General features: G+C 33.5%; 3 protein-coding genes and 1 non-coding gene across 5 annotated transcripts; 2 read left to right on the top strand and 2 right to left on the bottom strand.

Annotated features, from left to right (window-relative positions):
- Window positions 1-1663: 1663 nt before the first annotated feature.
- Window positions 1664-7232, top strand: LOC139865791 (probable ubiquitin conjugation factor E4). Of its 2 annotated transcripts, none has more exons than XM_071853894.1 (16): window positions 1664-2630; window positions 2750-2954; window positions 3151-3302; window positions 3379-3592; window positions 3764-3868; window positions 4447-4650; window positions 4731-4843; window positions 4969-5086; window positions 5221-5310; window positions 5411-5614; window positions 5731-5826; window positions 5919-6041; window positions 6120-6212; window positions 6318-6482; window positions 6669-6758; window positions 6851-7232. In XM_071853894.1, exons 1-16 carry the CDS (start codon window positions 1777-1779, stop codon window positions 7034-7036), a joined length of 3012 nt encoding a protein of 1003 aa, XP_071709995.1. In that variant the 5' UTR covers window positions 1664-1776; the 3' UTR covers window positions 7037-7232. The 2 variants fall into 2 exon arrangements, with proteins under 2 accessions (XP_071709995.1, XP_071709994.1); XM_071853893.1 differs by having other exon boundaries at window positions 3716-3868.
- Window positions 7233-8878: 1646 nt separating this feature from the next.
- On the bottom strand, window positions 8879-11444 carry LOC139868681 (uncharacterized; the record flags this gene model as incomplete). Its single annotated transcript, XM_071857015.1, has 3 exons — window positions 8879-9567; window positions 10662-10907; window positions 11142-11444. Coding segments are annotated over 2 exons (528 nt in total), but the record flags the coding sequence as incomplete, so codon positions are not given.
- Window positions 11445-12134: 690 nt separating this feature from the next.
- TRNAQ-UUG (transfer RNA glutamine (anticodon UUG)) lies at window positions 12135-12206 on the top strand. The gene has a single exon. It is a non-coding gene; the product is annotated as a tRNA-Gln (tRNA).
- Window positions 12207-12872: 666 nt separating this feature from the next.
- On the bottom strand, window positions 12873-16746 carry LOC139866835 (uncharacterized). Its single transcript, XM_071855125.1, has 3 exons — window positions 16454-16746; window positions 15228-15472; window positions 12873-14709 (listed from the first exon to the last, which is right to left on the bottom strand). The coding sequence occupies exons 2-3, from the start codon at window positions 15468-15470 to the stop codon at window positions 13012-13014; spliced, it is 1941 nt and encodes a 646-aa protein (XP_071711226.1). The 5' UTR covers window positions 15471-15472; window positions 16454-16746; the 3' UTR covers window positions 12873-13011.
- Between the last annotated feature and the right edge of the window lie 6719 nt (window positions 16747-23465).

Raw genomic sequence — 23465 nt, 5'->3', positions numbered from 1 at the left:
TAATGATTCAACGACACGAATAACAAGTGTCACGGGGTAACTTTTGTTTAGTCGCGATATTACAAACTCGGCATTACTTTTAGATTGGTATTTCTATATCAATCAACACTTTATATTGATATTTCTATATCAACTTTATTAAATCTTGTGGTCTAACACTATTATTGAAATCATATTTATGATAAACCTATGAACTCACCAACCTTTTGGTTGACAATTTTTAGCATGTTTATTCTCAGGTTCTACATAATGCTTCCGCTGTGTATTTGCTAATTGAAAGCAACATTTCAACAAGTCATTCATGGATAATTTGAAAGACTTACACTTGCTAAATTGATGATGATTGCTTGCTATGCTTGGAGTCTTCATTACATATCATATCAATTAAAGACATTTAATGCGTTGTTCATTATATACAATGTAACCTATTTATCTTCCGCTGCAAAACTCAATATAACGTATCATATAGAGTCGTTCTCGTTTATACAAATTGTGATTTGATATAATTAGTCACAAATACCCCAGGCCCTATTTGGGGGTGTGACACCATGAGTTCATCGCGAACAACTAAGTCACCTGGTCTCGATACATGTTGCAAGACAAATCCCTACACCGTCATTTAATAAAAAAGAAAAAACCAAAACTGGCTGTGCAAACCTCGCGATCGCGAGCTTTTTCCCTTTGTTTTTCTCGCGATCGTGAATTGAACATCAACAACAACTTCGTTTTTCTTTCTTGCTTCCAATTCGCCATCGTGCCCGTAAAATCAAACCTAAGCTTTGATACCACTTGTTAGGAATTCAGAAGGCCCCAACAAGAAAAGTGATTTAACCAAAATCACTTACCCACGAACGAAAAACGAATAATAAAGCATAAATAAATAAAGATAAATGACACAGGATTTAACGTGGTTATATCTTAACTCCAAAACACGGAGAAGAGTTTACTCCACGGGCGCAAACTAGAGATTTTTCACTATATTTTCCGTGTAGATTGTTATGGGTTACATTGAGTCTTATTTATAGGCAAAAACGAAAAAGGAAACAACTTAGGGAACAAATTTCCTTAATCTAGAAACTTATGGCCGACCAGTTCTCGCGCTCACGAGCCTTCTCTTTTGTTTTTCTCGCGTTGGCGAAGTCAGCAGCAGCAGCTTCTCTTCTTTGTTTAATTATTCTTCGCACTCAACAGATATGTGAGAAGATGTTGCCACATGAAAGAATCCTAAGAATTTTTAGGGGCAAGAAGGCGTCCAAGGCAGTGGATTATATTGGGGTATGATTCGACTGGTATTTTGTTTCGTTGAAGGTTTCGTAAGTTTGTTGTGTTCTATGATCTTTGTTTACCTCGTCTTGTACATTTCCTTGTTAGTTTGTGATGGTGTAGTTTTTGTTTGTATAGTTTGGTTGTTGTGGTGATCGGTTGGCCCCTTGTTTTACCTTCATGGTTAGTTAGTTGTTTAGCTAATTTATACGTTTTGTTGTTTGTCTGGTGCGTATCGATTCCGGTATGTTTTGTTTTTTGCATGACTTTTTTCACTTTTAGTGAGAAATCTAGGTTCAGTATATGACTGTATCTATTTATCTATATCTATATCTATATCTATATCTATATATCTATATAAAAATTCGACAATGAAAAAACCACTAAAAAAGAGATGTCTTTCTTGACAATCAAGAAGCAAAATTCTCAAAAAATAGAACAAAACAAAAACCTTACTTGATCCTTCTTCTTTACACATTTTCACACTCTTCAATCAAACTCAACTCTGTAATCATGTCAACAACCACCGCAAAACCGCAGCGATCGCCGGAAGAAATCGAAGACATAATCCTCCGCAAAATCTTTCTCGTAACCCTAACCGATTCAATGGTTAACGATACACGAATTGTTTACTTACAAATGACTGCAGCCGAGATTTTAAGTGAAGGAGCTGAACTAAGACTATCTACAGATTTAATGGAACGTGTTCTTGTTGATCGATTATCAGGTACATTCAACAATTCATCACCTGAATCGCCTTTTCAATACCTAATTGGTGTGTATCGTCGTGCTTATGATGAAGGTAAGAAAATTAGTAACATGAAAGATAAATCAGTTAGGGCACAGATGGAATTAGTTGTTAATCAAGCTAAGAAACTAGCTGTTTCCTATTGTAGGATTCATTTAGGTAATCCTGATATGTTTCCTGATCCCGAAAGGACTAAATCGAATGTTTCGCCATTGTTACCGCTTGTTTTTAATGAGGTATCAAGTTCGATCGATCAGTTTAGTAGCAGTGGGAGTGGGAGTAGTAGTGGTGGTGTTTCGTGTCCTGGTTTTTTAGATGAGTTGTTTAAGGATTCGGATTTTGAAACAATGGAACCGATTTTGAAACAGTTGTATGAGGATTTGAGAGGGATTGTGTTGAAGTGTTCGGCCCTTGGAAATTTTCAGCAGCCGTTGAGGGCGTTGATGTATTTGATTAGTTTTCCGGTTGGTGTGAGGGCGTTGGTGAGTCATCCGTGGTGGATACCGAAAGGTGCTTATTTGAACGGGCGGGTTATTGAGATGACTAGTATTTTGGGTCCTTTTTTTCATGTTAGTGCGCTTCCTGATCAGAGTATATTCAAGGGTCAACCTGATGTTGGGTGAGTTTGAAGTTGTTAAGTTCTTGATTATATATTGTTATGGTTTGTGTGTGTGTTTTTTTTTTCATGTGTATCTGGATTCGATGTATTAGTTTGATAGTTATGTTTGGGATTTGCAGCCAGCAGTGTTTTTCGGAATCGTCAACACGACGCCCTGCTGATCTTTTATCGTTGTTCACGACAATTAAAACTGTCATGAATAACTTGTATGATGGCTTGGCTGAAATTCTGAGGTCCCTTCTAAAAAATACAGGTACACGTGAGAATGTGCTTCAGTATATTGCTGAAGTCATCAACAAAAATGCATCTAGGGCTCATATACAGGTAAGATGTTTATTTTAGAACTAGGGACTAACATGCTTAACGTGAAAAAGTTACGTTTAAACCATAGTTTATGGTGCTTCTTCTAGCATGTTATTTCAAAGTATGGATCTGGTGTATTTCTTTATTGGAATGGAATATACGATTTTGGCTTGGCTTAGTGCTGATGCTCGTCTTTATTTAATTCATTGGGTGATAGGTGGATCCAATTTCTTCTGCAAGCTCGGGCATGTTTGTAAACCTTAGTGCTGTAATGCTGCGACTGTGTGAACCGTTCTTGGACGCTAATTCAACTAAGAAGGACAAAATTGATCCTAAATATGTATTTTACGGTTCGCGTTTGAACTTCAAGTAAGATACATTGACAATTTAATGTGACATTATGTTTTTTTATTATTTTCATAATCTGATTCTTAAATGAATACAGAGAACTAACTGCCCTCCACGCATCTTCAGAGGAAGTTACTGAATGGTTAAATAAAAACAATCCAACCAATAGTAGCGAAAGAGAAAACATTGCTGCTCGAAGTCAACATGAATCTACTAGTTATTCATTTATTTGTGAATGTTTCTTTATGACTGCACGGGTCCTAAATTTAGGGCTGCTGAAAGCCTTTTCAGACTTCAAGCATCTTGTGCAGGTAAGACAACACCACTATTCCCTTTTTTTTAATCCGAATATTTATTCACTTGCTAATATATGGATATTAGGGTTTGGATATATATAATAATATATATATATATATATATATACTGATCTGCAGGATATTTCAAGGTGTGAGGATAACCTCTCAACCTTAAAAACCATGCAGGAGCAAGCACCTTCACCACGACTGGCTCAAGACATTGCCAGGCTTGAGAAGGAAATTGATTCATTTACACAAGAGAAACTATGTTACGAAGCTCAGATACTAAGGGTATACTATTTTTTCTTTTCTAGGGCATTACATTAGAAGTACTCTAACCAAATTTGATCACATTTCTATATTAGATTATCATCTTTCTCTACCCCAAGTTATGCCATCTAAGTCTAAGTTGTAAATAATAATAAAATCATATACGATTATCACCTAATATGACCTGTTTTCAGGTGCCACGTCAAACAAATGTAAACATGATCTGAACTACAGACCATTACCTTAAATTGAGACGCTTGAATCTTTGATGGTTCTTTCTGGTGTAAAACAAATGGGTTCACTTTTCAATATTAGTGTGTTCCAATAAGAATGTCCACTTTAAAAAGTAAAGTACCAAGTTTTCATTTTACCCATATATATTTTCACAAAAAAATGTATCTCTGGAAGAAATGGCAAAATGGACTCTTCTAAAAGTTAAATAATTACCCTTTACTGAATTGTAGTGATTTCTCCAGTGGACACTTAAATGGGTATGAAGGTAGTACATTTTTATACAATTATCCATTTGTTGCATATACATGCTCAAATTTTGCTGAGTTTAGATCATGTGACTGTACATATTTTTTATTGCATGTTAGGATGGAGGACTTCTTCAACACGCACTATCGTTCTATCAGTTAATGGTGGTTTGGTTGGTAGGTCGTTTAGGTGGTTTCAAAATGCCTCTACCGCAATCTTGCCCAATGGAATTCGCATGTATGCCTGAACACTTTGTCGAAGATATCATGGAATTGCTTATTTTTGCTTCTCGGATACCACGAGCACTTGATGGTGTAAAGCTGGTAAAAAAAGTTGTAAACTTTTTTACTTTTTAATGCTCATTTACGTTGCTTATGGAGTTTTAACTGTCTATAAATTACAGGATGAGTTTATGAATTTTATCATTATGTTCATGGCAAGTCCTGAGTACATTAGAAATCCTTACTTAAGAGCGAAAATGGTCGAAGTCCTCAACTGCTGGATGCCTCGTAGAAGGTACTTCATATTTCAATACAGATTAATTACAATTATATATTATGTGCTCAGAAATGGATAATTTTATTTTGGATACCTAAAATAAGTATGAATCCTTACGGGTTTTTAAATATCTTTTGTCTCAGTGACACATCGTCTGTCACTAGTTCACTTTTCGAGGGGGACCAACTCTCGGTCCAGTATCTTGTGAAAAATCTTCTGAAACTTTATGTTGACATCGAGTTCACAGGGTCCCACACTCAGGTATTTGTTTCTTGATTATATCATCAATGTTAGTACTACATGCTTAATGATACCACTTTAAGTAAAATTGTCTGAAAATTTCCTTCTTTTTTCGTATCCTAAAGAAAGATTTACACTTTCCAACTGTTGTACAGTTCTATGACAAATTCAACATTCGGCATAACATTGCCGAACTTCTGGAGTATCTTTGGCAGGTTCCTGTCCACCAAAATGCTTGGAAACAGGTAATATAAGTATAGTTTTCATATAGGTATTTTGAGAAAGTTTGAAACAAGTCGCTTATATTCGTCTAATGTTGTTTTTTTTTTTTAATTTCAAATTCAGATTGCTAAAGAAGAGGAAAAGGGTGTATACCTAAACTTCTTAAACTTCCTAATCAACGACAGTATCTTTCTTCTTGATGAAAGTCTGAACAAGATTCTTGAACTCAAAGAACTTGAAGCTGAGATGTCGAACACAATCGAATGGGAACAAAGACCTGCACAAGAAAGGCAGGAGAGAACTAGACTTTTTCACTCTCAAGAAAATGTTTGTTTTCTCTATACCCAATAAAATATAGTATATGTTTTTAATCCAAGGTGGCATTTGTTTCTTATTTACATGAGTTGGTTGATTTGGATATGTTTTTCTGTGTTTGTATGTAGATTATAAGGATTGACATGAAGTTGGCTATGGAAGATGTTAGCATGCTTGCATTCTCCACCGAGCAAATTACAGCTCCTTTTCTGCTACCCGAAATGGTATTTTTTTTTCCCCATCGACGACATCAAATATAATCTTGTTGTCGGCTTACAAATTAATCAGTTTAATCATTATTGTTTATTTTATGCAGGTTGAAAGAGTGGCCAGTATGTTAAATTACTTTCTATTACAACTTGTTGGGCCCCAAAGGAAATCTTTAAGCTTGAAAGATCCTGAGAAGTACGAGTTTCGGCCAAAACAATTGCTAAAGCAGGTTTGTGTGATTACTCATCTCTTTTTCAGATTTCTAAGTAAAATGTATGTAATTTTAATTATTTTTTTTATCTTGAAGATCGTCAACATTTATGTTCATCTGGCAAATGGTGATCATGAGAATATTTTCCCATCTGCAATTACAAAGGATGGACGCTCCTATAACGACCAGGTACCTTTTTAGTTTTTCTCTTCTTCGTTATAAGTTCGTCACTATATTGACCCATATTCTTCATAAACATCATCTGATGTTTTATACTGTACGGATCATCTGCAGATATTCACAGAAGCTTCAAATGTTCTTAGAAGAATTGGTGAAGATCCAAGAATCATAAACGCATTTGATGATCTTGGCAAAAAAGCTAAAGCTGCAGCATCAGAAGCTATGGATGCAGAAGCTATACTTGGAGATATTCCAGATGAATTCCTTGACCCAATTCAGGTAAAATAAAACTAAGTGTGACAATTTTGACCCAAATTGAAATTTGGGCCTGTATTCTTAACAGGTAAAGTTGTCCACCAATCCAATCTTTTGTAGTTGACATTAATATCTTTGCTTGTCTCAATATAAGTCACTTTTCATAAATGACCTCATATTGTTCTCTTATTTACGTATTATACCCTGCAGTATACTCTGATGAAAGATCCGGTCATTTTACCATCTTCAAGAATGATAGTAGACCGACCAGTAATTCAAAGGCATCTTCTAAGCGATGCAGTAAGATCTTAATCTTTACATTTGTTTTTCTGAACAATTGCTCATTGATCATAATGTTTTTAATGAAATGATGGAATTAAACTAAATTGCAGTCGGATCCCTTCAATCGTTCACATCTTACACCAGATATGCTGATTCCAGACACACAACTTAAGCAGAAAATTGAAGAATTTGTGAGGTCACAACAAAGTAAGCAACGGAGTGAAGATATGAGCATGCAAAGCAGCTCGAAATCTACAATTCAATCAATGGATGGTTCGATGCCTTTGATCGATTAGGAAGTGATTTTAGATTATTATTTTTTTGTTGGGTATTTACTAGATTGCATCCAGTGAGTGGGGTTTGGCATGACACAGGGTTTTACTCCCAAAGCTGTAAAATTTCACTTTATATGATTAGATATTTGTAGCTATTTTTTGATGTTTTGAAGTAACTAGTGAAAGTGAATAATCTGCTGTGACATTGGTCCGGTATTTTCTCCAGAATTTCATTTACACTAGTTTCAGACTGATATGCTGGTTATTTACCCTCTATCTTCCCCTCTTGTAATTTAGGAGATTTCCCCATCCCATAAAGAACTGTAGTAGTTTATGGGTGTGTTTGACACACCAGCTTATTGGAGTTTATGAGAGTTTGAGCTTATGATTTCAATAAGCTTCAAGTCATAAGCTTTGTTTGGTAGACATAATAAGTAGAGCTTACGAAAATCATAAGCTCTTAAAAAATAAGTTACTTGTAGTAGCTTATGAAAAAAAGTAGAGCTTATGAACTGGAAAATACGCTCTAGCTAGTTTACCAAACACTTATAAAAAATAATAAGCTCCAGGTACCAGCTTTAAAAACAAGCTTTAGCTCCAGCTCTAGTACATAAGTTCCAACTCCTGTTATAAGCTGCAGCTCCAGCTAGTTTCACCCAAACACACCATATGAAAAATATAGAGCTTATGAATTGAAAAATAAGCTTCAAGCCTCCAATAGATTTGCAATTTTCAGTGTAAAAATTTTGAATTTTTCGAGTTTGCCCACGGTGGAATTTTTTTTTTTTTTTCCCCATAGCCTCCATATTTTTCCCAAAAACCTTCAAATTTGCCCCAAAACCTCCAAATTTTGCCTAAAAACCTCCAAATTTTTCTCAAAAAAGTTGCTACGTTTTAAAAAAAAAATAAAAAATCGCCCCGGGTAAAAAAAATTATGTTTTCGCCACTGGCTCCAGCTTTAGCCCATAAGTTTCAGCTCCAGCTCTAGCTAATTTCATCCAGATACCCTGTGAATGCTATCTAAATATGTGATTAGTCACTATGGTCCATCATCTCTAAAGTATCCATTATTTTGGTAGACGAATTCTCACACACTATTTTTTATCTCATACACACTTTTTTACATAAATGGACAAGTTTATCCTTCCTTTTAGATAAAGACAAAGATGAAAATGTTGATTAATACAAGGGTAGTATTGAGATTTCATGCAAAATAGTGTATATAGATCAAAAAGTGATGTGTGAGGAATGAGATCACCTCCCTAATATATAATATATTATATTAATATGAGATGATTTGTGTTAAAAATATTGTTTCAATATGTTACATTTAGTCTTTACCATAAATCTTTTTTGATTAACATAAAATATAGGATTCAACAGCTCCGTCCTATATTAATAGTCTACAGACAAAAAATACACAATTTAATAAAAAGTGAGTGTCATATGTATTTTTTTTTTTTAGTTTACATTTTTACTCCTTATTTTTTTATTCATCTTTTTATCTTATATGCAAAGGCATAAAGGAAATTCATCTTATTATGCTTATCTATATGGAAGTGAACTATTAATTTGGAATAACCCAAAAATAAATACTGGACTAACAAGATGAGACGGATGGAGTATTAAGCTTTTGTATAATTATTGAGTATTTAACTATTAACTATTGTAATCTATATTATATATAATAACAGTGATTAGATTTATAAAATATCAAATGAAATTTTAATCAAATATTATAAAGAGTTTCTTTTTGACAATATAATCGCAAACATTATTATATTATATGATTAAAAAATAATTGCAAATCTTTAATTAATACGATCATGCTAGTACATCTACTATAATAAATTTAAGGTGGTTGAAAATCTTTACGACTAGATATCTATCTATAGGCGAATCTAACATTTGGCCCTTGTGTGACACTACTTGTTTCAAAATTTTTGGACTTTTTTGTGTCGTTGGTCCCTCGATTATACACCAAATAGTGAACAGCGTCTCTTTCGTTTTTTTTCTGCTTACAGCATCCCTCTATTTTACAACTTTGAGATACAGAGTCCCTGCGTCAACTTTTCGTTAAAAAAGTCTGTTAACTCCTATCATGTGACTTGCATGTGAGGGTAAAATCGTCTTTTTGCCCATCTTCTTGATTTGAATCTATAACTTGCTAAACTTGTTCTTCCCCAAATAACAAACCCTAATTTGTTTTAAAAACTAAACATAAATTAAAGACAAAATTTCATTCATCGTCCCTGAACTTTACATCAAATTTGACTTCATGTCCTTTTTCTTTTTTTTGTGCATCCCTCGTCCCTAATGTATCAAAAATCTACATCCATCGTCCTCCCATCTACTTTCTGTGAAAATCAACTGTTATGTGCAGTCATGTGCTAAACATGTGAGGGTACTTTCGTCATTTACATATTAACCTCTTTCCTTTTGACAAAATTACACTCCATCTTCATTCTTTTTCCTATTAACCTCTTTCCTTTCCTTTGACAAAATTAAATTTCAAAACGCTCATTACAAATTCAGCACATTCAGAACTCGATCTGCGTATCAAAAACACCCATCAAAAAATGAATAATCCATGATTCAGGAGAATCGGGGAGTTTGGAGCTATATATATCAATTTTCACAATCCAAAGGTTCGTAATTCAGTTCCCCCAAATTGACTTTTTCTCTACAACAACTAGGGTTAGGGTTTGGTGACTGATAGAGAAGAAGAATCTGTGGCATGGGGTTGTCGACGACAATCTACGACGGACTTGAATCAAGGGTTTAAACTTGAATCAGAAACCAAGGACGATGTTGGTGGTGAATCGGATAGTGAATCAGAAACTGAATCGACATCCATGACTGAGTTTGTAATTTTATATATTTATCCTGGTTACAAAAAATGGAACATGGTCATGTGTCTGGTGATATTGTTTTGTATAATAATTTAATTGAGTTGTCTCGTAAGTTATGTGATTAATCTAAAGCGTAATGTTGATGTACCATAATTTAATAGATTATAATTCATGAGTATTTTCTTTTGAATGTGATTTGATTTTGGATTTAGATTTAGGTTTTTTTAATATTTGTTGATTTAAGATCTTGATGAAAATGGAGATGAGAATGGGTAGTGTAATTAGAAGATATTAGTAATCGATAAAATGGAGTTTTGAAATTAGGGTTTCAATTGAAAAGGGGAAGAAGAGGAAGAGAGGGATGAATTTGATTTTATTAGGATTTATGATTTTGGGATTAAATTGAATATTAGAGAAGAAGATATAATTACGTTCCGACCTTTTTACCCTCACATGCTCTGCACGTGATAGGGGGTAACGGCAAAATAGACAGAAAATAGACGGGAGGACGAGGGATGAAGATTTCTGATACATTAGGGACGAGGGATGCACAAAAAAAGAAAAAAGACAGGGAGTCAAAGTTGATGTAAAGTTCAGTATGAAATTTTGTCTAAATTAAATTAAAATACTATTACTCATATTCAGTTGATTTATTACAACATTTATATTCATATATCGTAAACCAACCAATCGAAACCTGCAACTGATGGTGATGACGATGACATATCTGAAGCGGATGATACGCAAAAGTAAAACTAAAACATCAAAACTGAAAATTTAGAGAAAAAGTTTACCACTTTGAAATTGAGAAGATTTCACATGAGTTCGACTAAAGGAAGCCCTTTTATCGATCCCCTCTGTTCCTTAAAGATCTCAATAAGAGCTTCACGATAAGCAGCTGCTTCTTTATCTAGTTCCAAACCATCATCCTTATCACTATCATCATCATCAACGTTGATATAACTCTCATCATGAACATCATCCCTCTCTACTAATACCAAAGTTACCCCCTTCATAACGTACCCTGAAACCGGCAATCTCTATAACGGGACATAACAACAGTTAAACTCACTATGATTCTCGAATAGATCCAGCTTTGAAGAAGCATCCTCTGAACGTATCAAATCCCTAAATTGAGATATCTTATCACTACTGTTAAAACAAACATTCACCGAATTACCCGAATCCGTAACCGAAACATATTCCAACAACGGATAATCATGATAAAGCAACAACATCAACCTAGTGTACACATCCTTAAAACACTAGAGAGCAGGATTGAACTTTTTGTCAAGATTTGACAAGGCATCTTCTTCTACCTCATTTACCAGGCTACTTTCATCAACTCCAGTTAACGATGTGTAAGTATCACTACTGTAAATTGAAATCGGTGACAAGAATAGGAATGAATCGACTCTATTACTTACTTTAACCTTCCATTTGAAGTTAAAACTACCAGTATTGAGTAATGAAAGGTGGATGTGCAGAGACCGAAGTCTTGTAAAACTCCAAATTGAGAACGTCGCAATCAAAAAAGAGTCAGAAGATAAGGATAGTTTAATTTGATTTATGTTTAGTTTTTAAAACAAATTAGGGTTTGTTATTTGGGGAAGAACAAGTTTAGCAAGTTATAGATTCAGATCAAGAAGATGGGGAAAAAGGCGATTTTATCCTCACATGCAAGTCACATTATAGGAGTTAACGGACTTTTTTAACGGAAAGTTGATGGAGGGACTCTGTATCTCAAAGTTGTAAAATAGAGGGATGCTGTAAGCAGAAAAAAATGAAAGGGACGCTGTTCACTATTTGGTGTATAATCGAGAGACCAACGATACAAAAAAGTCAAATTTTTGATAAAAAAATACTTTTTAAATCGTATAGAAAACTACTAAATCTAATTACAGGACCACTCAAACACGCGTTAGGAGGAAACTCAAATCGCAACTATCCCGGTAGTACAGTTGAAAGTTGGAAAAACCTCCTCCGAGAAGCTAATTGTTGTACCAATTAGATTTCGGCAATTAGAATCGAATCTGCACATACTCATTGAAAACAAACAGCTCACCTCTCATATACCACTAAGACAATGCCTCAGTAGTAATCTTTCTACGGTTTTTAAACATCTCTTCTCGAGAAAGGTTAAATTGATTGATTTATCCTTATGGCAAAGGATAGGGGATTGGTTATTTATTTACGACAGATTAACAAGAGAAAACATTTTACATTTTACATTTTATAAATAAACTGACCCAAATACTGTTATCCTTGGTTCTATGGTGTAGTGGTTAGCACTCTGGACTTTGAATCCAGCGACCTGGGTTCGACTCCCGGTAGGACCTTTTTGTTAGTCATCTTTTTCATTTTTTGTGCATTATTAATCTGAAGAAGAATTATTATTATTATTATTATTATTTATTATTATTATTTATTATTATTATTATTATTATGTATATGTATATGTATATACGTATGTATGTTTTTTGACAACATTTGATTTAATAATTATTACATTAAAATTTTAATAGTTTTGGAAACTTTTTTGATTGTTCAATAAAAATAGCATTTTTATGAAATAAGATGTATCATCAATCAATTAAAAAGTCAAAACACAAATAAAAAAAATAAATTCTAAAGACCATTAGTCTATTACTCGTACTTAAAATTGATTTTTCTACAAACTTTTATTTTACGAGTAAACATGTCACTTTCTAAAATCCATTAACATACGTGTAAACATTCATTTTTGGCTTTTATAAATTTATTTATATCCACCAAGTAAAATAACGATCATCATTCATCACTTCAATTTTATTTTTTGAACGGCCAAAGAACATTCTATCACTTCCATTAATATTGTTTTTTCCTAAACCCTACAACAAACACACCGTAAGAAATCTGGTAAAACTATGAAAAGTATCACATTTATTTAGCTTTTATATTTAGCTTTTATATATTAAAAGAATGAAGAAATAAGGTTAACACTAACGTAACTTGAAAAAGGTGAATCAAATAGGTAACAAAGTTAGCTAATTTAAATGATGTTTACATATTGTTGTGACAAGTTTCATGACTTGTAGAGGTTAGGATACATTATATAAGATGTCTACATAATCATAATTATGCACAACAAACCATCTTCTATACTTAACATTTCAAAACCGGAGACGAATTATGTTTCCCGCCATTTTTACATCTTTGTCGAGGTAGCCTACGTGTCCTCCTTCCCCACCCTCCAAGATTTTTCTCTAACGACAATTCCCTACATATACTTTCTGCTGCCGCCACCGATGGCGGTGTTGATGGTGGTGGCAAGTCACACAGAGTGTCTGCCACCACCAACCGCCGCCTGCCCCTAGCAGATTTCCGTTTTGTCCAATTAGATTGCCATGAAACACCAGTAGCAGACAATGCTTCTTCAAAAATTTGAAGATCTTCAGTCACTTCGCGTCTCGATAACGAAACAATACTTGGTAATATATCTTTCTGAAAGTCTCTCTTTTGTCTTCCCCTTTTTCCTTGTCCGATCCTACGTGTCCGTTTCAATAACGAACCGCTCGTTTCCTCTTTCGGATCCTCCATTTTTATCGGTTTATAATTATCATAAACTTCTTCGGTTTCTTCTTCAAGTTGCAGTGTCATGTATTCAAAGTAATCCATTTCTTTAATTGTAGATGTAATAACCTCTGCAAACCATAACAATTTGTCTGCAGATGGTTCAGAACGTGAAATGGAAACGATAGCCTCGGCTGCATTGTTAACAAGTTCCAAATGGGTATTATCCATGGAACCATCAACCGGATCCGGATCCGTATCAGATTCAAGAACTGCTGGAGCCTCCAAGTCTATCTCCATAGTAGCAATCTTCACAACTGATTCTGGTAAAGAAGCTAACACGTCTTCCTCATCAAGAGACAAGTTTAAATCGATGTCTGAAACATGTTTTTTCTTTCCATTTTCTTCTACTGTTTTCTTCGATTCACAACGACTTTCAACAATCGGAACACCAAGAATCTTTGTGATGTTCTCGTTTTCATCCGTTTTTACTTTCTTAAACACGTGTGTACCGGAACCTTCTTTCATCTCGGTTTTCTTGAAAAACAGATGAGAATCGTTCTGCAACGAATTCAAATTTATATGATGAACTGATGTTTGTTTAGATTTGAGATGTTCGTTCGGTAAACATGGTTTTGGTGTAAGCCAATGAGGTAGCGTTTGCACCGGGGTTTCGTTTTTCCACATGTCAAGAAATTTGTTTTTTTCCCGAACGGATCGATCTTCAAAACTGAACGAGGTTTGTCTAACTGGATTTGTTGTTAATCTTGAATTACTTGTAAACAGCCCTGTGTTTTGGCTCGTTGAATTAGACGAATTAGGCCAATTGTTATGATAAACCGAAGAATTAGTGTTTTTCCATGGTGAAACAAACGATTGTGCGTGGTTTCTTTCGCTGATGTCAACTCCAAACAATGTTCTTTTTGCAGACGAATCCTTTTTTTGTGGGCCCAGTCTGTTTTTGTGGTAAAAAAGTGTTGCAAAAGCTGTTTCGTCCGCATGGATTGGTTCATTTAAGTCGGCCAAACTAAAGACATTCCGTTTGTTACTCGTATCTACTTCAGGATTGAAATCTTTGAATGTAGTTTTTCCCTTAATAGAATCAACAGGAGAAAATGTAATGTTTGTTAATGAAGTAGATGCTCGACTAAAACTCGAATCTATCGGAGAAAAATTAGATGCGAGAAAAGGTCTCTCTTTGTAAATATCAGAACCAAATTGTGACATTTTTGTAGCCACCGGATTCATCAAATCTCTCTGTCGTTTATACAAACGGTGAAGTTCTTGAAGCTGGGATTCAAGAATACAACAATAAAACAAAGACTTTAAAACATAACTCATAAGTTCAAAGAGGTTTAATGCTAATAAAAGGTAACTCAGTTAACTAGATTATAGCACGATACGCAGATAAAAATCAAGGTTGCAGACTCGGAAAAACTCACTGAGTACTCGGTTAAAAGTTTGGGCCGAGTAATCTGTTAAAACTCGGTTAACCCTTGGTCAAAACTCGGTCAACCATCGGTCAAAACTCGGTCAACCCTCGGTCAACGAGGATTACTCGGGAATACTCGGAAAATCGGTTAACACTGGTCAAAACTCGGTCAACGGGGATCACTAGGCCAAAACTCGTATTACTCGCGAAATTGGTCAATACTCGGTCAAAATTGGTAAAAGTCAAACTTTGTCAAAATCCAATTATTCCCCGAGGCGAGTTTCCGATTACTTCCTAAAATGTCCCGACTGAGTACCCTCCGAGTAGAGAATATTGCAACCTTGTAAAGAAATAAGAATAATAATAAAAAACAGACCTGATGCCTGAAGATTGTTTCATGCTTCAAGATGGTTTGTTTAATTTGCTCTTTACCATATCCATTGTATCCATCCATTGCTTGTGATGTTAGAAAGTAGTCAAACTGTTGACTGTTTACAGGGTTTGAGATCCTGTGACTTCTATCATCGTGATATGGATCCCGAACGCCATTGTGAAAACTGTTGTTCAGATCCATCATCGAACCAGAAAAAAACGTTTTAGTTTGTACTTTGGCTCCCATTTCTGCAACCAGATCAAAAACCAATTCATATCATAAACGTTTTACATTGTACATTTTAGTTTCAAAACATGATGTTATTTCGGACAAACGTGAAATGATAATCCCGGATACTTGCCAACAATTCAGCAAATATCATTGGCTTTTAATTGCAACAATAAGTAAAATATGGATACAACATTCGAGTCCATGAGCTAACATAACATCAGTTTGAATTTCATATTCGATTTTATTGTTGCAATTTGCAAACAAACCATCATTATTGCAAAAATGTAGAACAGGTTAATACAAATTTTTTTTTTTTTTCGAACAGCGATATTGGCATCACCACCTTCGCGGTTATATAGAACAGGTTAATAATACAAATTAGCAATGATGAAACAAAACATACTTCCAAACTTCACTATATCAGCTTTGTCACAAATAAACAATCATTTCTACTAACAAGTAATTTTATGCAAAGTAGATTTAAATTAAAAAAAAAAAAAAAAAAAAAAAAAAAAAAAAAAAACCCAAATACCATCCATTATCTGAATCTCTCATTCTGGCAACTTGTTGAGTTAATTTACGCTATTAATGACAAAATCAAACACAGTAGTTTTCAGTATATATTTAGAGTCATTTTTCCTTTTTTTTTTTAATAAAAATTGTACGATAATTAGTACATGTAACAGTTTTTCACAAAGTAAATCACTCTTTATACTGATCATTTATAAAGGAACACACAGTCACACACACATGATAACTCTAATTATTTATAATAATCAAAGAGTGTACACTAAGAATCGTAACACAAGCATTTAACAAATCGAGATTGTAACTACAAATAAATTAAAATTATACGATATTATTAATTTAATAATTTAATAATATAATATAATAATAATCGATTCATCGGAAAATTCAGAAGTAAAATTAATTTGAATTATAAAACATAAACGTTAACAACAAATTATCAGTAATTAGTGAATTAGAGAAGAAAGTACCTCAAACGATATTAATTCTCAGCTAAATTGTAGCAATCGACAGCTCAACGAACTCAATTAGCGTCAGAATTTATAAAAATCGAAGATAACAATCAAACAGCACATATCTATCATGTATTCCGTACAATCATCAAACATTCATGTAAACGATAGTACAAAATAAAAGCTACGATCCATTAAGCCACTTTATGAAGTTTCTGAACAAAAGATACAAGTGACAATAGATATAGATCCGTATATCTATATGTATGTGTTGTTTCTCTCTCAAAATCTGTTTGTTTCTCTCTCTAAAAATGTAATGAAATGAAGTGGAATGAAAGTTGAAGTTTGTGAATCTGTCGTTTTGTTTGATATTTAACTTGATGATTAATTAATACTCTTAATTGATTAAATTAAATTATTAATTATTAATTGGTTGTTATGTTCATTGGTTTTTCCATATGGGAAAAATAATCTAAAGGGAATTTTGGGAATTGGTTTTGGGATTTTCGGAAAAGTGGATTTTATTATTTATAGATATAGATATATAGATATAGAGAGACAAAGATGGATGTATGCATATGTCACCTATCATTCATTAGTTTTAGATTCCTTATCGTTTATTTTTTAAATTTTTTAATGAGAAAAAAGAGTTTGTTGACATTTGTATAACACTTCCTCTATCTAAAATTAATAATTTTTTATAAAGCTAGTATTAAATAACCTATCTAAATATCTAATATTTATATTCTATTTATATTATATATTTTCTAGATATTATATATAATAAGAAAATTATTTTATGTTATTAAATTTTAACAAATTCTAATGGCAAAACTTTAACAATTGGATGTAGCTCAATTTTTAAATATCAACGATTGATTTAATTGATTACTAAATATTACTATCTATCTCAAAGTGATTAAACAATGATACCCCTTTTTTTTTAAAAACCTAAACGACACCTTATTTTGAATAACTAATAGAAAAGTCGAATTTGTAATATTTCCTAATTTATTGTCATAGATAACCCATTAAATCAATTGAACAGATCTTTTTTTTCTCGACCGACTGAATTTATTGTGATCACTTAAGCTGTTAGGATTGCGTTTGTTTCATATTAGTATTTTGTATGTCATAGGTGGGGGCGTGTAAAACCCTGCCATTGAAGAAGTATGTGGCTTTGTAATGGGTCGTTAGACCTAGACTTTGTTGTTAACAATTCTGTAGTATTGATACTATTATTGGAATGAAGTGACTGACTTGTATCATATTTACTCAGGTGACAGAGACAGAGAGAAGGCTCATAAAGATTAGACCTATGAAATCCTTCTGTGGCCGGTAATTGGTGAGTGAGACTATCTGGAGACCAGTAGTATTGATTAGCATGTTATTCTATGATTGCTTTTATTGTTATGTTTAACATCCTACTTATTGTTAGTTGTTTATGGCTATGTGATAACTTCTTGTTATGTGATGCCGTGTGTGTTTGGAGCCCAGTTCGTCCCTATTGGGTGTTAAATAAGAGAGATCAACATGCGGGTTGAGTTCCTCATGAGGCGGCCAGTGTCCATGTTTGTATACGTTTGAATGATGCGTTCGTCGCATGTGGATGATTTTATGCACTCATGGATGCGCGAGAAACTTTCGGTAAGCCCCTAGTCTGATCAACTGGCAGTAAAGTGTTCGGCCGGACCGCCGATGTCTCTATGGACTATAATTGGTAATGTATGTGTTAGTTGACATGATTAGTGAAACTGCTGTAATTTGCTATTGCCTGTAGATAGTTGCACTCACTTAGCTTCGTGCTAATTCCCCTCCATCTCCTCCCTGCAGGTTTTAGCTTTTGTGTGTGATGCTTTTGGGAGAAGACGGGCATGAAGATGTTATGTTTGACAAAACTTAAATCTGATGTTTTCTTACTTAGTTTTAAAACTGGATGTGACCGGAGTTAGTTTTGGATGACATTTACTTTTGAACTGTTTCCTTTTGTAAATAGTAACACGGATATGTCTTTTCTCATTAAGTCTGTAATTTAATGTTTTGTTAAGTGGCATCGGTGATACTGATTTAACAAGTAGTTGCAAGTTACATTGGGCTCGTAAATATGTAGTTTGTTTAATAAAATGTTTAATCAGATAATGCTTCCGCAATGTTTTAAAAAAATGGCGGTGTCACAATCTCCATCACCGCCGCTGGTGGTTTTCCATCCAAAGGCCGTCCATTGTTGTTTGTGGACAGCGAGGTTGATATTGGCGGTTCACGATATTTCATGGTGATGGTTCAACCTGTACAACGATAAAAATGGTGGTTGACGAGGATGTTAGTGATGGCGGAGGGAGGAACGTCGATGGTGGTGGTGGACAGATCGACGGTTGTGTTGGTGGTGGCGAACGGAGATTGATGGTCGTAGTTGGTGGTCGCTGGTGTCATTGGAAATATCAAAGGCAGTGAGGTCGACGGCGGCGATGCCTAGAGATCGATGGGCGGACATTAACGATGTTCATAACCGGCGGTGTCGCTGGAGAGGTTGGTGATGAGGTCGACGACGATAATGGCCGGTGGTTAATAGTGGTGATTACCATAGAGGTGGTTTGTGGTGGTGAAAGATGGCTAGTACAGGTAAATTGAGGCTGGAGGAATATCATTGGTGGTGTAGTGGTAAAATTATAATGAACTAAAAAAAGAAAATAAAGTGGCAAAAATACTTTCGTGAACAGTAACCATCTCATCATATTTAGTAAGATAGAGAGTGAGAGCAAATGTGTTACTCCTAATACACCTCAGTTCAAAAAAATATGAGAGAGAAAATAAGAGGGAGAGTTAGAGCAAATGTTAGGGAGAGAGCAGATGTTTATGGCAAAATTTGAGATACGACGGTGGCGCATGGAGGCGACAAGGGATACTATGACCGGCACACTCCAATTAGGGTAAAAGGTAAACAGATGACATCGTTCTTCTTCTTCAATTATCCGAAAATGTTGGAAGTCTCAGATTTATGGAGGTTTTTCAAAAGGCATGGTAACGTTTCCAACATCTACATTGCGAGAAAGACACTATCGAAGGGTCAAAAGTTTGGTTTTGTAAGATATGAAGACATTTGAGATCCTAAATATTTTGTTATGGAACTGCGTATGTGATGACCCGTCCAAATCCATTTGGACGAATACATCATTCATCGATTTCACAGTGTGGTACTGACCTCTACATGATACGTTTTGTAAACATTGCATTCTTTTGAAAAGGCACACCATAAATGAATATCTAATTCCAAGGTTTTTGACGTCTGATGATTTCTACATATAAACAATCACCGTAAATAATAGTTTACAATACTACATCCGTTGACAATGCAGTCAAAATAAGATACACGGTGATGAATTTGTGAATGCAACATTTTCTCGAATAAAGCATGTATGACTCCATGCACATAGCTTGTATAACATATAAGCAAACATCGGAAGACTTCTAGGAACCTGAGAATAAACATGCTTAAAAGTGTCAACACAAAGGTTGGTGAGTTCATAGTTTTAATGTTGCGCATAATCTGTATATAAAGGTGGATCACAAGATTTCAGTTATTTCATCCAGAAATGTTTATCAAAATATTCTACAAGATTGAGCACCATGGTAACTAAACTTTAACGTATATATAATAAGTACCCCTGTTTTAACATACATGTAACCAACATGTACAATACACGCAAACCAACGTGTACTAAACTCAAATAGCATACGTCTGTTTTATAGTTCAGGCTAGGGTTTCTATACCTGGAACAGAATGGGGATGTCAAGCCCTATGGATCCATATATAACTACTCGCGCCCACCAGTTCTTATAACGGGTAGTTACTAGTTACCAAAGCTAAGGGATTTTCGGTTCAAACTCGGTGTAGAATTTAGTATGTACTTGTATCCATTGCGTTTAAAATAAAGTGCATGTATTCTCAGCCCAAAAATATAGATTGCAAAAGCAATTAAAAAGGGATCTATAAACTCACCTTAGCAGCACATAAGGTCATTCACCGAAATGTGACCGAAACTCGGAATGCAAAATAACCGTAGATCTCAACCTAGAGAACATATGTTGGTCAATACATGTCTAACAATCTAGGTCAGGTCATAGTGTATCACAATCCTAATGCTCGAGACCGACATGCAAAAGTTAACAAAAGTCATCTCAAAAGTCAATCTGACCAAATATGATCTTTAAATCTACACATGTTTATTATATTAACATAGTATAAGTCTTGATAATTGAACGAATTTATAGTTTATTAAACTCAAAATATTATTTATTTCAGGAGTTATATTATATTTGAATTATCATGGCAATCGAAAATGTTTTATCATTTCACATAGTTTTCCAATACTTGTAAAATCAGATTATAGTGTTTATAAAGCTTTAAAACATGATAAGACAGTCAACTTTGACAATTGTTCAACAAAACGAGACGTGTCTTATATAAGAGTTCATTTACTCGACTAGTAGTATCCAAAAATCCAATTTATTAATCTTATAAACAAGTTGTTTAAATATTACTTTACAGTTTCCAACACAATTTCAATTAACGTCAAACATAATTCAGTTGACCATATCTTTTAATCCGTTTATCGAATTCACGCGATTTCTAAATGAAAAGTTATTAATTTTTCGCCAGCTTTCCAATAACATGCATATCATATACCTTATATTAGTAGTATATGTATTAAATTTGTGATTCATCATAAAACTATCTAACGACGAAATTTAGCATACAAGCATGTATAAACATATATACTCGAGCACTAGACATGGATACACTATTAATATATAAAAAGATAAGATATGAATACTCACGTATCAATATTGTGATTCAATATTGCAGGGAAGTATGTAGACGCAACGGAGATGATAAACGCTAGGTTGACCTTTGACTCATGATCATAACCCTCAAGCAATACCCATAACCTCCATAGTTATAACTCATAATTTCCTTAGCTTTAACCCGTTTTGAAAACACTCGAACATCACTCCGTCGTAGTATTTTATGTATATACTAATAATAATAATAATACTACTAATGATAATAATAAGATTAATAATAATAATATTAATAATATTAATCTTAATAATAATAATAATAATAATAATAATAATAATAATAATAAATATAAATAAATAATATACGGAGTAATGTGAGATAGAGAGATTGAAAGTTTTATGAAATCGAACCAGAATTCGTTCGATATATATAGAATAAATATAATAATATAAATATAATATAATAATAATATAGAATCAAACGTGAGAATTAACATTCATAATATCTGTCGACAATTTTGCGGACCGGTATTTCGTACTCTGTTGCTAATAATTGACCGGTAAAAGTATAAATAACAAATATTCCACTTTTTATAATTGAATACATATATTTATTTTGGTTTTAAGCTTTATAAAACTAGTTGTAAAAAGATTCATTTATTTATAAAATTACTATATACGTTCGATGTTGAGTGTACGAACTAGTCTGCTGATCATTCTGTGCCACCGTGAATTATTGAATTCGTTTAATTCAAACGAATTAACAAATTTTAATAGTTTTAAAAGTCGTATTTATTAAATAAATTAGGGGTATTTTATGTAACTTATAATTAATAATTTCTATCATGTCGCTTTCATGTGAATAGTAAATTAATTAATTTCGTTTCATTTACTATTCATATGAATAGTAAATGAGTTAATTTCGATTCAACTATTTAAGTTACATTGTTGTACGTTATGCTTTACAACTTGTACATCTTTGATTTAACTCCGTGTCTTCTTAAAAACAAAAAGAAAATACATCATAAAAATAAAACGATTAAATACGTAAACTTTTTAATTCGAAACTGTATCATTCAATAGTAAATTTTTATCATTTCGTATATAAATATTATTCGCATGTTTCCGTATATATATATATATATATATATATATATATATATACACACACACACACAATTATATAATTATCATAAGTTATGACATTCGTAAATCGTCGGACAAACAGGGTGGTCAACCGTTATATAAAAACTCATTTTCAAAAGTTTTAAAACTTGCCATAATTCATTACTTATCATGTCGGAAACATTTATAGTTTTGGTTCAAAATAAGTCGAAATTTTTCGGGTCGTCACAGTACCCACCCGTTAAAGAAATTTCGTCCCGAAATTTGATAGAGATCGTCATGGTTAACAATAAAAATTTTTTCATGATGAATAGGAGTTGATAGATAGAGTGTTATTACCATAGAGTAATATGGATAAAATAATTCGATTACTCGAAGAGTACGAGTGAAGCTATCACAAAAAATATGAAATGACGAAATTAAAGATTCGTATTAACTTTTGACGTAGTCACGTTTGATTTCTGGAATTCAAGGGATTTAGAGAAAATCTTTCTAATAAGATTTGATTCTTCGATAATTAAGAAAATTAGAATCCTCTTTGGTTAAATGCAATAATCTATCTCGATTGCTCTGTCTAATATTTCACTATAAATCCACCCCATTTGTTTCCTTATTTCCACAACTCCCATCTTTTATACTTTCTTCCTTAATTCATGCTTCTAAAACATTCGTCAGCATGCTCCATCCAGTTCTGATTCTTGATATATTCTTGACTATCACATCTGTCATTCTTCTTTTTCATCTACCACCAGAGGAATCTGTTTACTTCTATTATGCTCTTGGGTTTATAGTGTTTTTAGTTCTCCCGTGTCTTTATATTGCTATACGCATCGATATACACGGTTTGTAATTTCTGGGTTGTTGTTGGGCTTTTTATCTTTCCTTATATTTCGGAGTCTCTGCTTCTGTCTTTCTATAATCATTGACATCCTCAGTTAATGCTCTCTCATATTTGCTGCTATTTACATTCCCATTTCTATTTCGGAGCCTCATGCTTTTATTTTCTCTGCTTGCCATTAAGCACAACAAGTAATGGTCCAGAATTCGTAGGTATGAAATTTGGAATGAACATAACTAATGTTCTAAGAGATAAATTGTAATAGCA

This window comes from Rutidosis leptorrhynchoides, chromosome 9 (genome assembly GCF_046630445.1).
Source record: "Rutidosis leptorrhynchoides isolate AG116_Rl617_1_P2 chromosome 9, CSIRO_AGI_Rlap_v1, whole genome shotgun sequence".
NCBI lineage: Eukaryota > Viridiplantae > Streptophyta > Magnoliopsida > Asterales > Asteraceae > Rutidosis > Rutidosis leptorrhynchoides.
The sequence above is the reverse complement of the archived record's forward strand: the minus strand, read 5'-3'. Positions and strand labels throughout refer to the sequence as shown.

Bases quoted from the DNA above. Each gene is read 5' to 3' on its own strand.
- LOC139865791 (XM_071853893.1), top strand. From the start codon at position 1,777: ATGTCAACAACCACCGCAAAACCGCAGCGATCGCCGGAAGAAATCGAA. The intron at 5,615-5,730 runs GTTTGTTTTCTC...GTTTGTATGTAG, and splicing joins TTTTTCACTCTCAAGAAAAT to ATTATAAGGATTGACATGAA. The intron at 5,827-5,918 runs GTATTTTTTTTT...TATTTTATGCAG, and splicing joins CTTTTCTGCTACCCGAAATG to GTTGAAAGAGTGGCCAGTAT.
- LOC139866835 (XM_071855125.1), bottom strand. From the start codon at position 15,470: ATGGGAGCCAAAGTACAAACTAAAACGTTTTTTTCTGGTTCGATGATG. The intron at 14,710-15,227 runs GTCTGTTTTTTA...CTTGAATCCCAG, and splicing joins AAACAATCTTCAGGCATCAG to CTTCAAGAACTTCACCGTTT.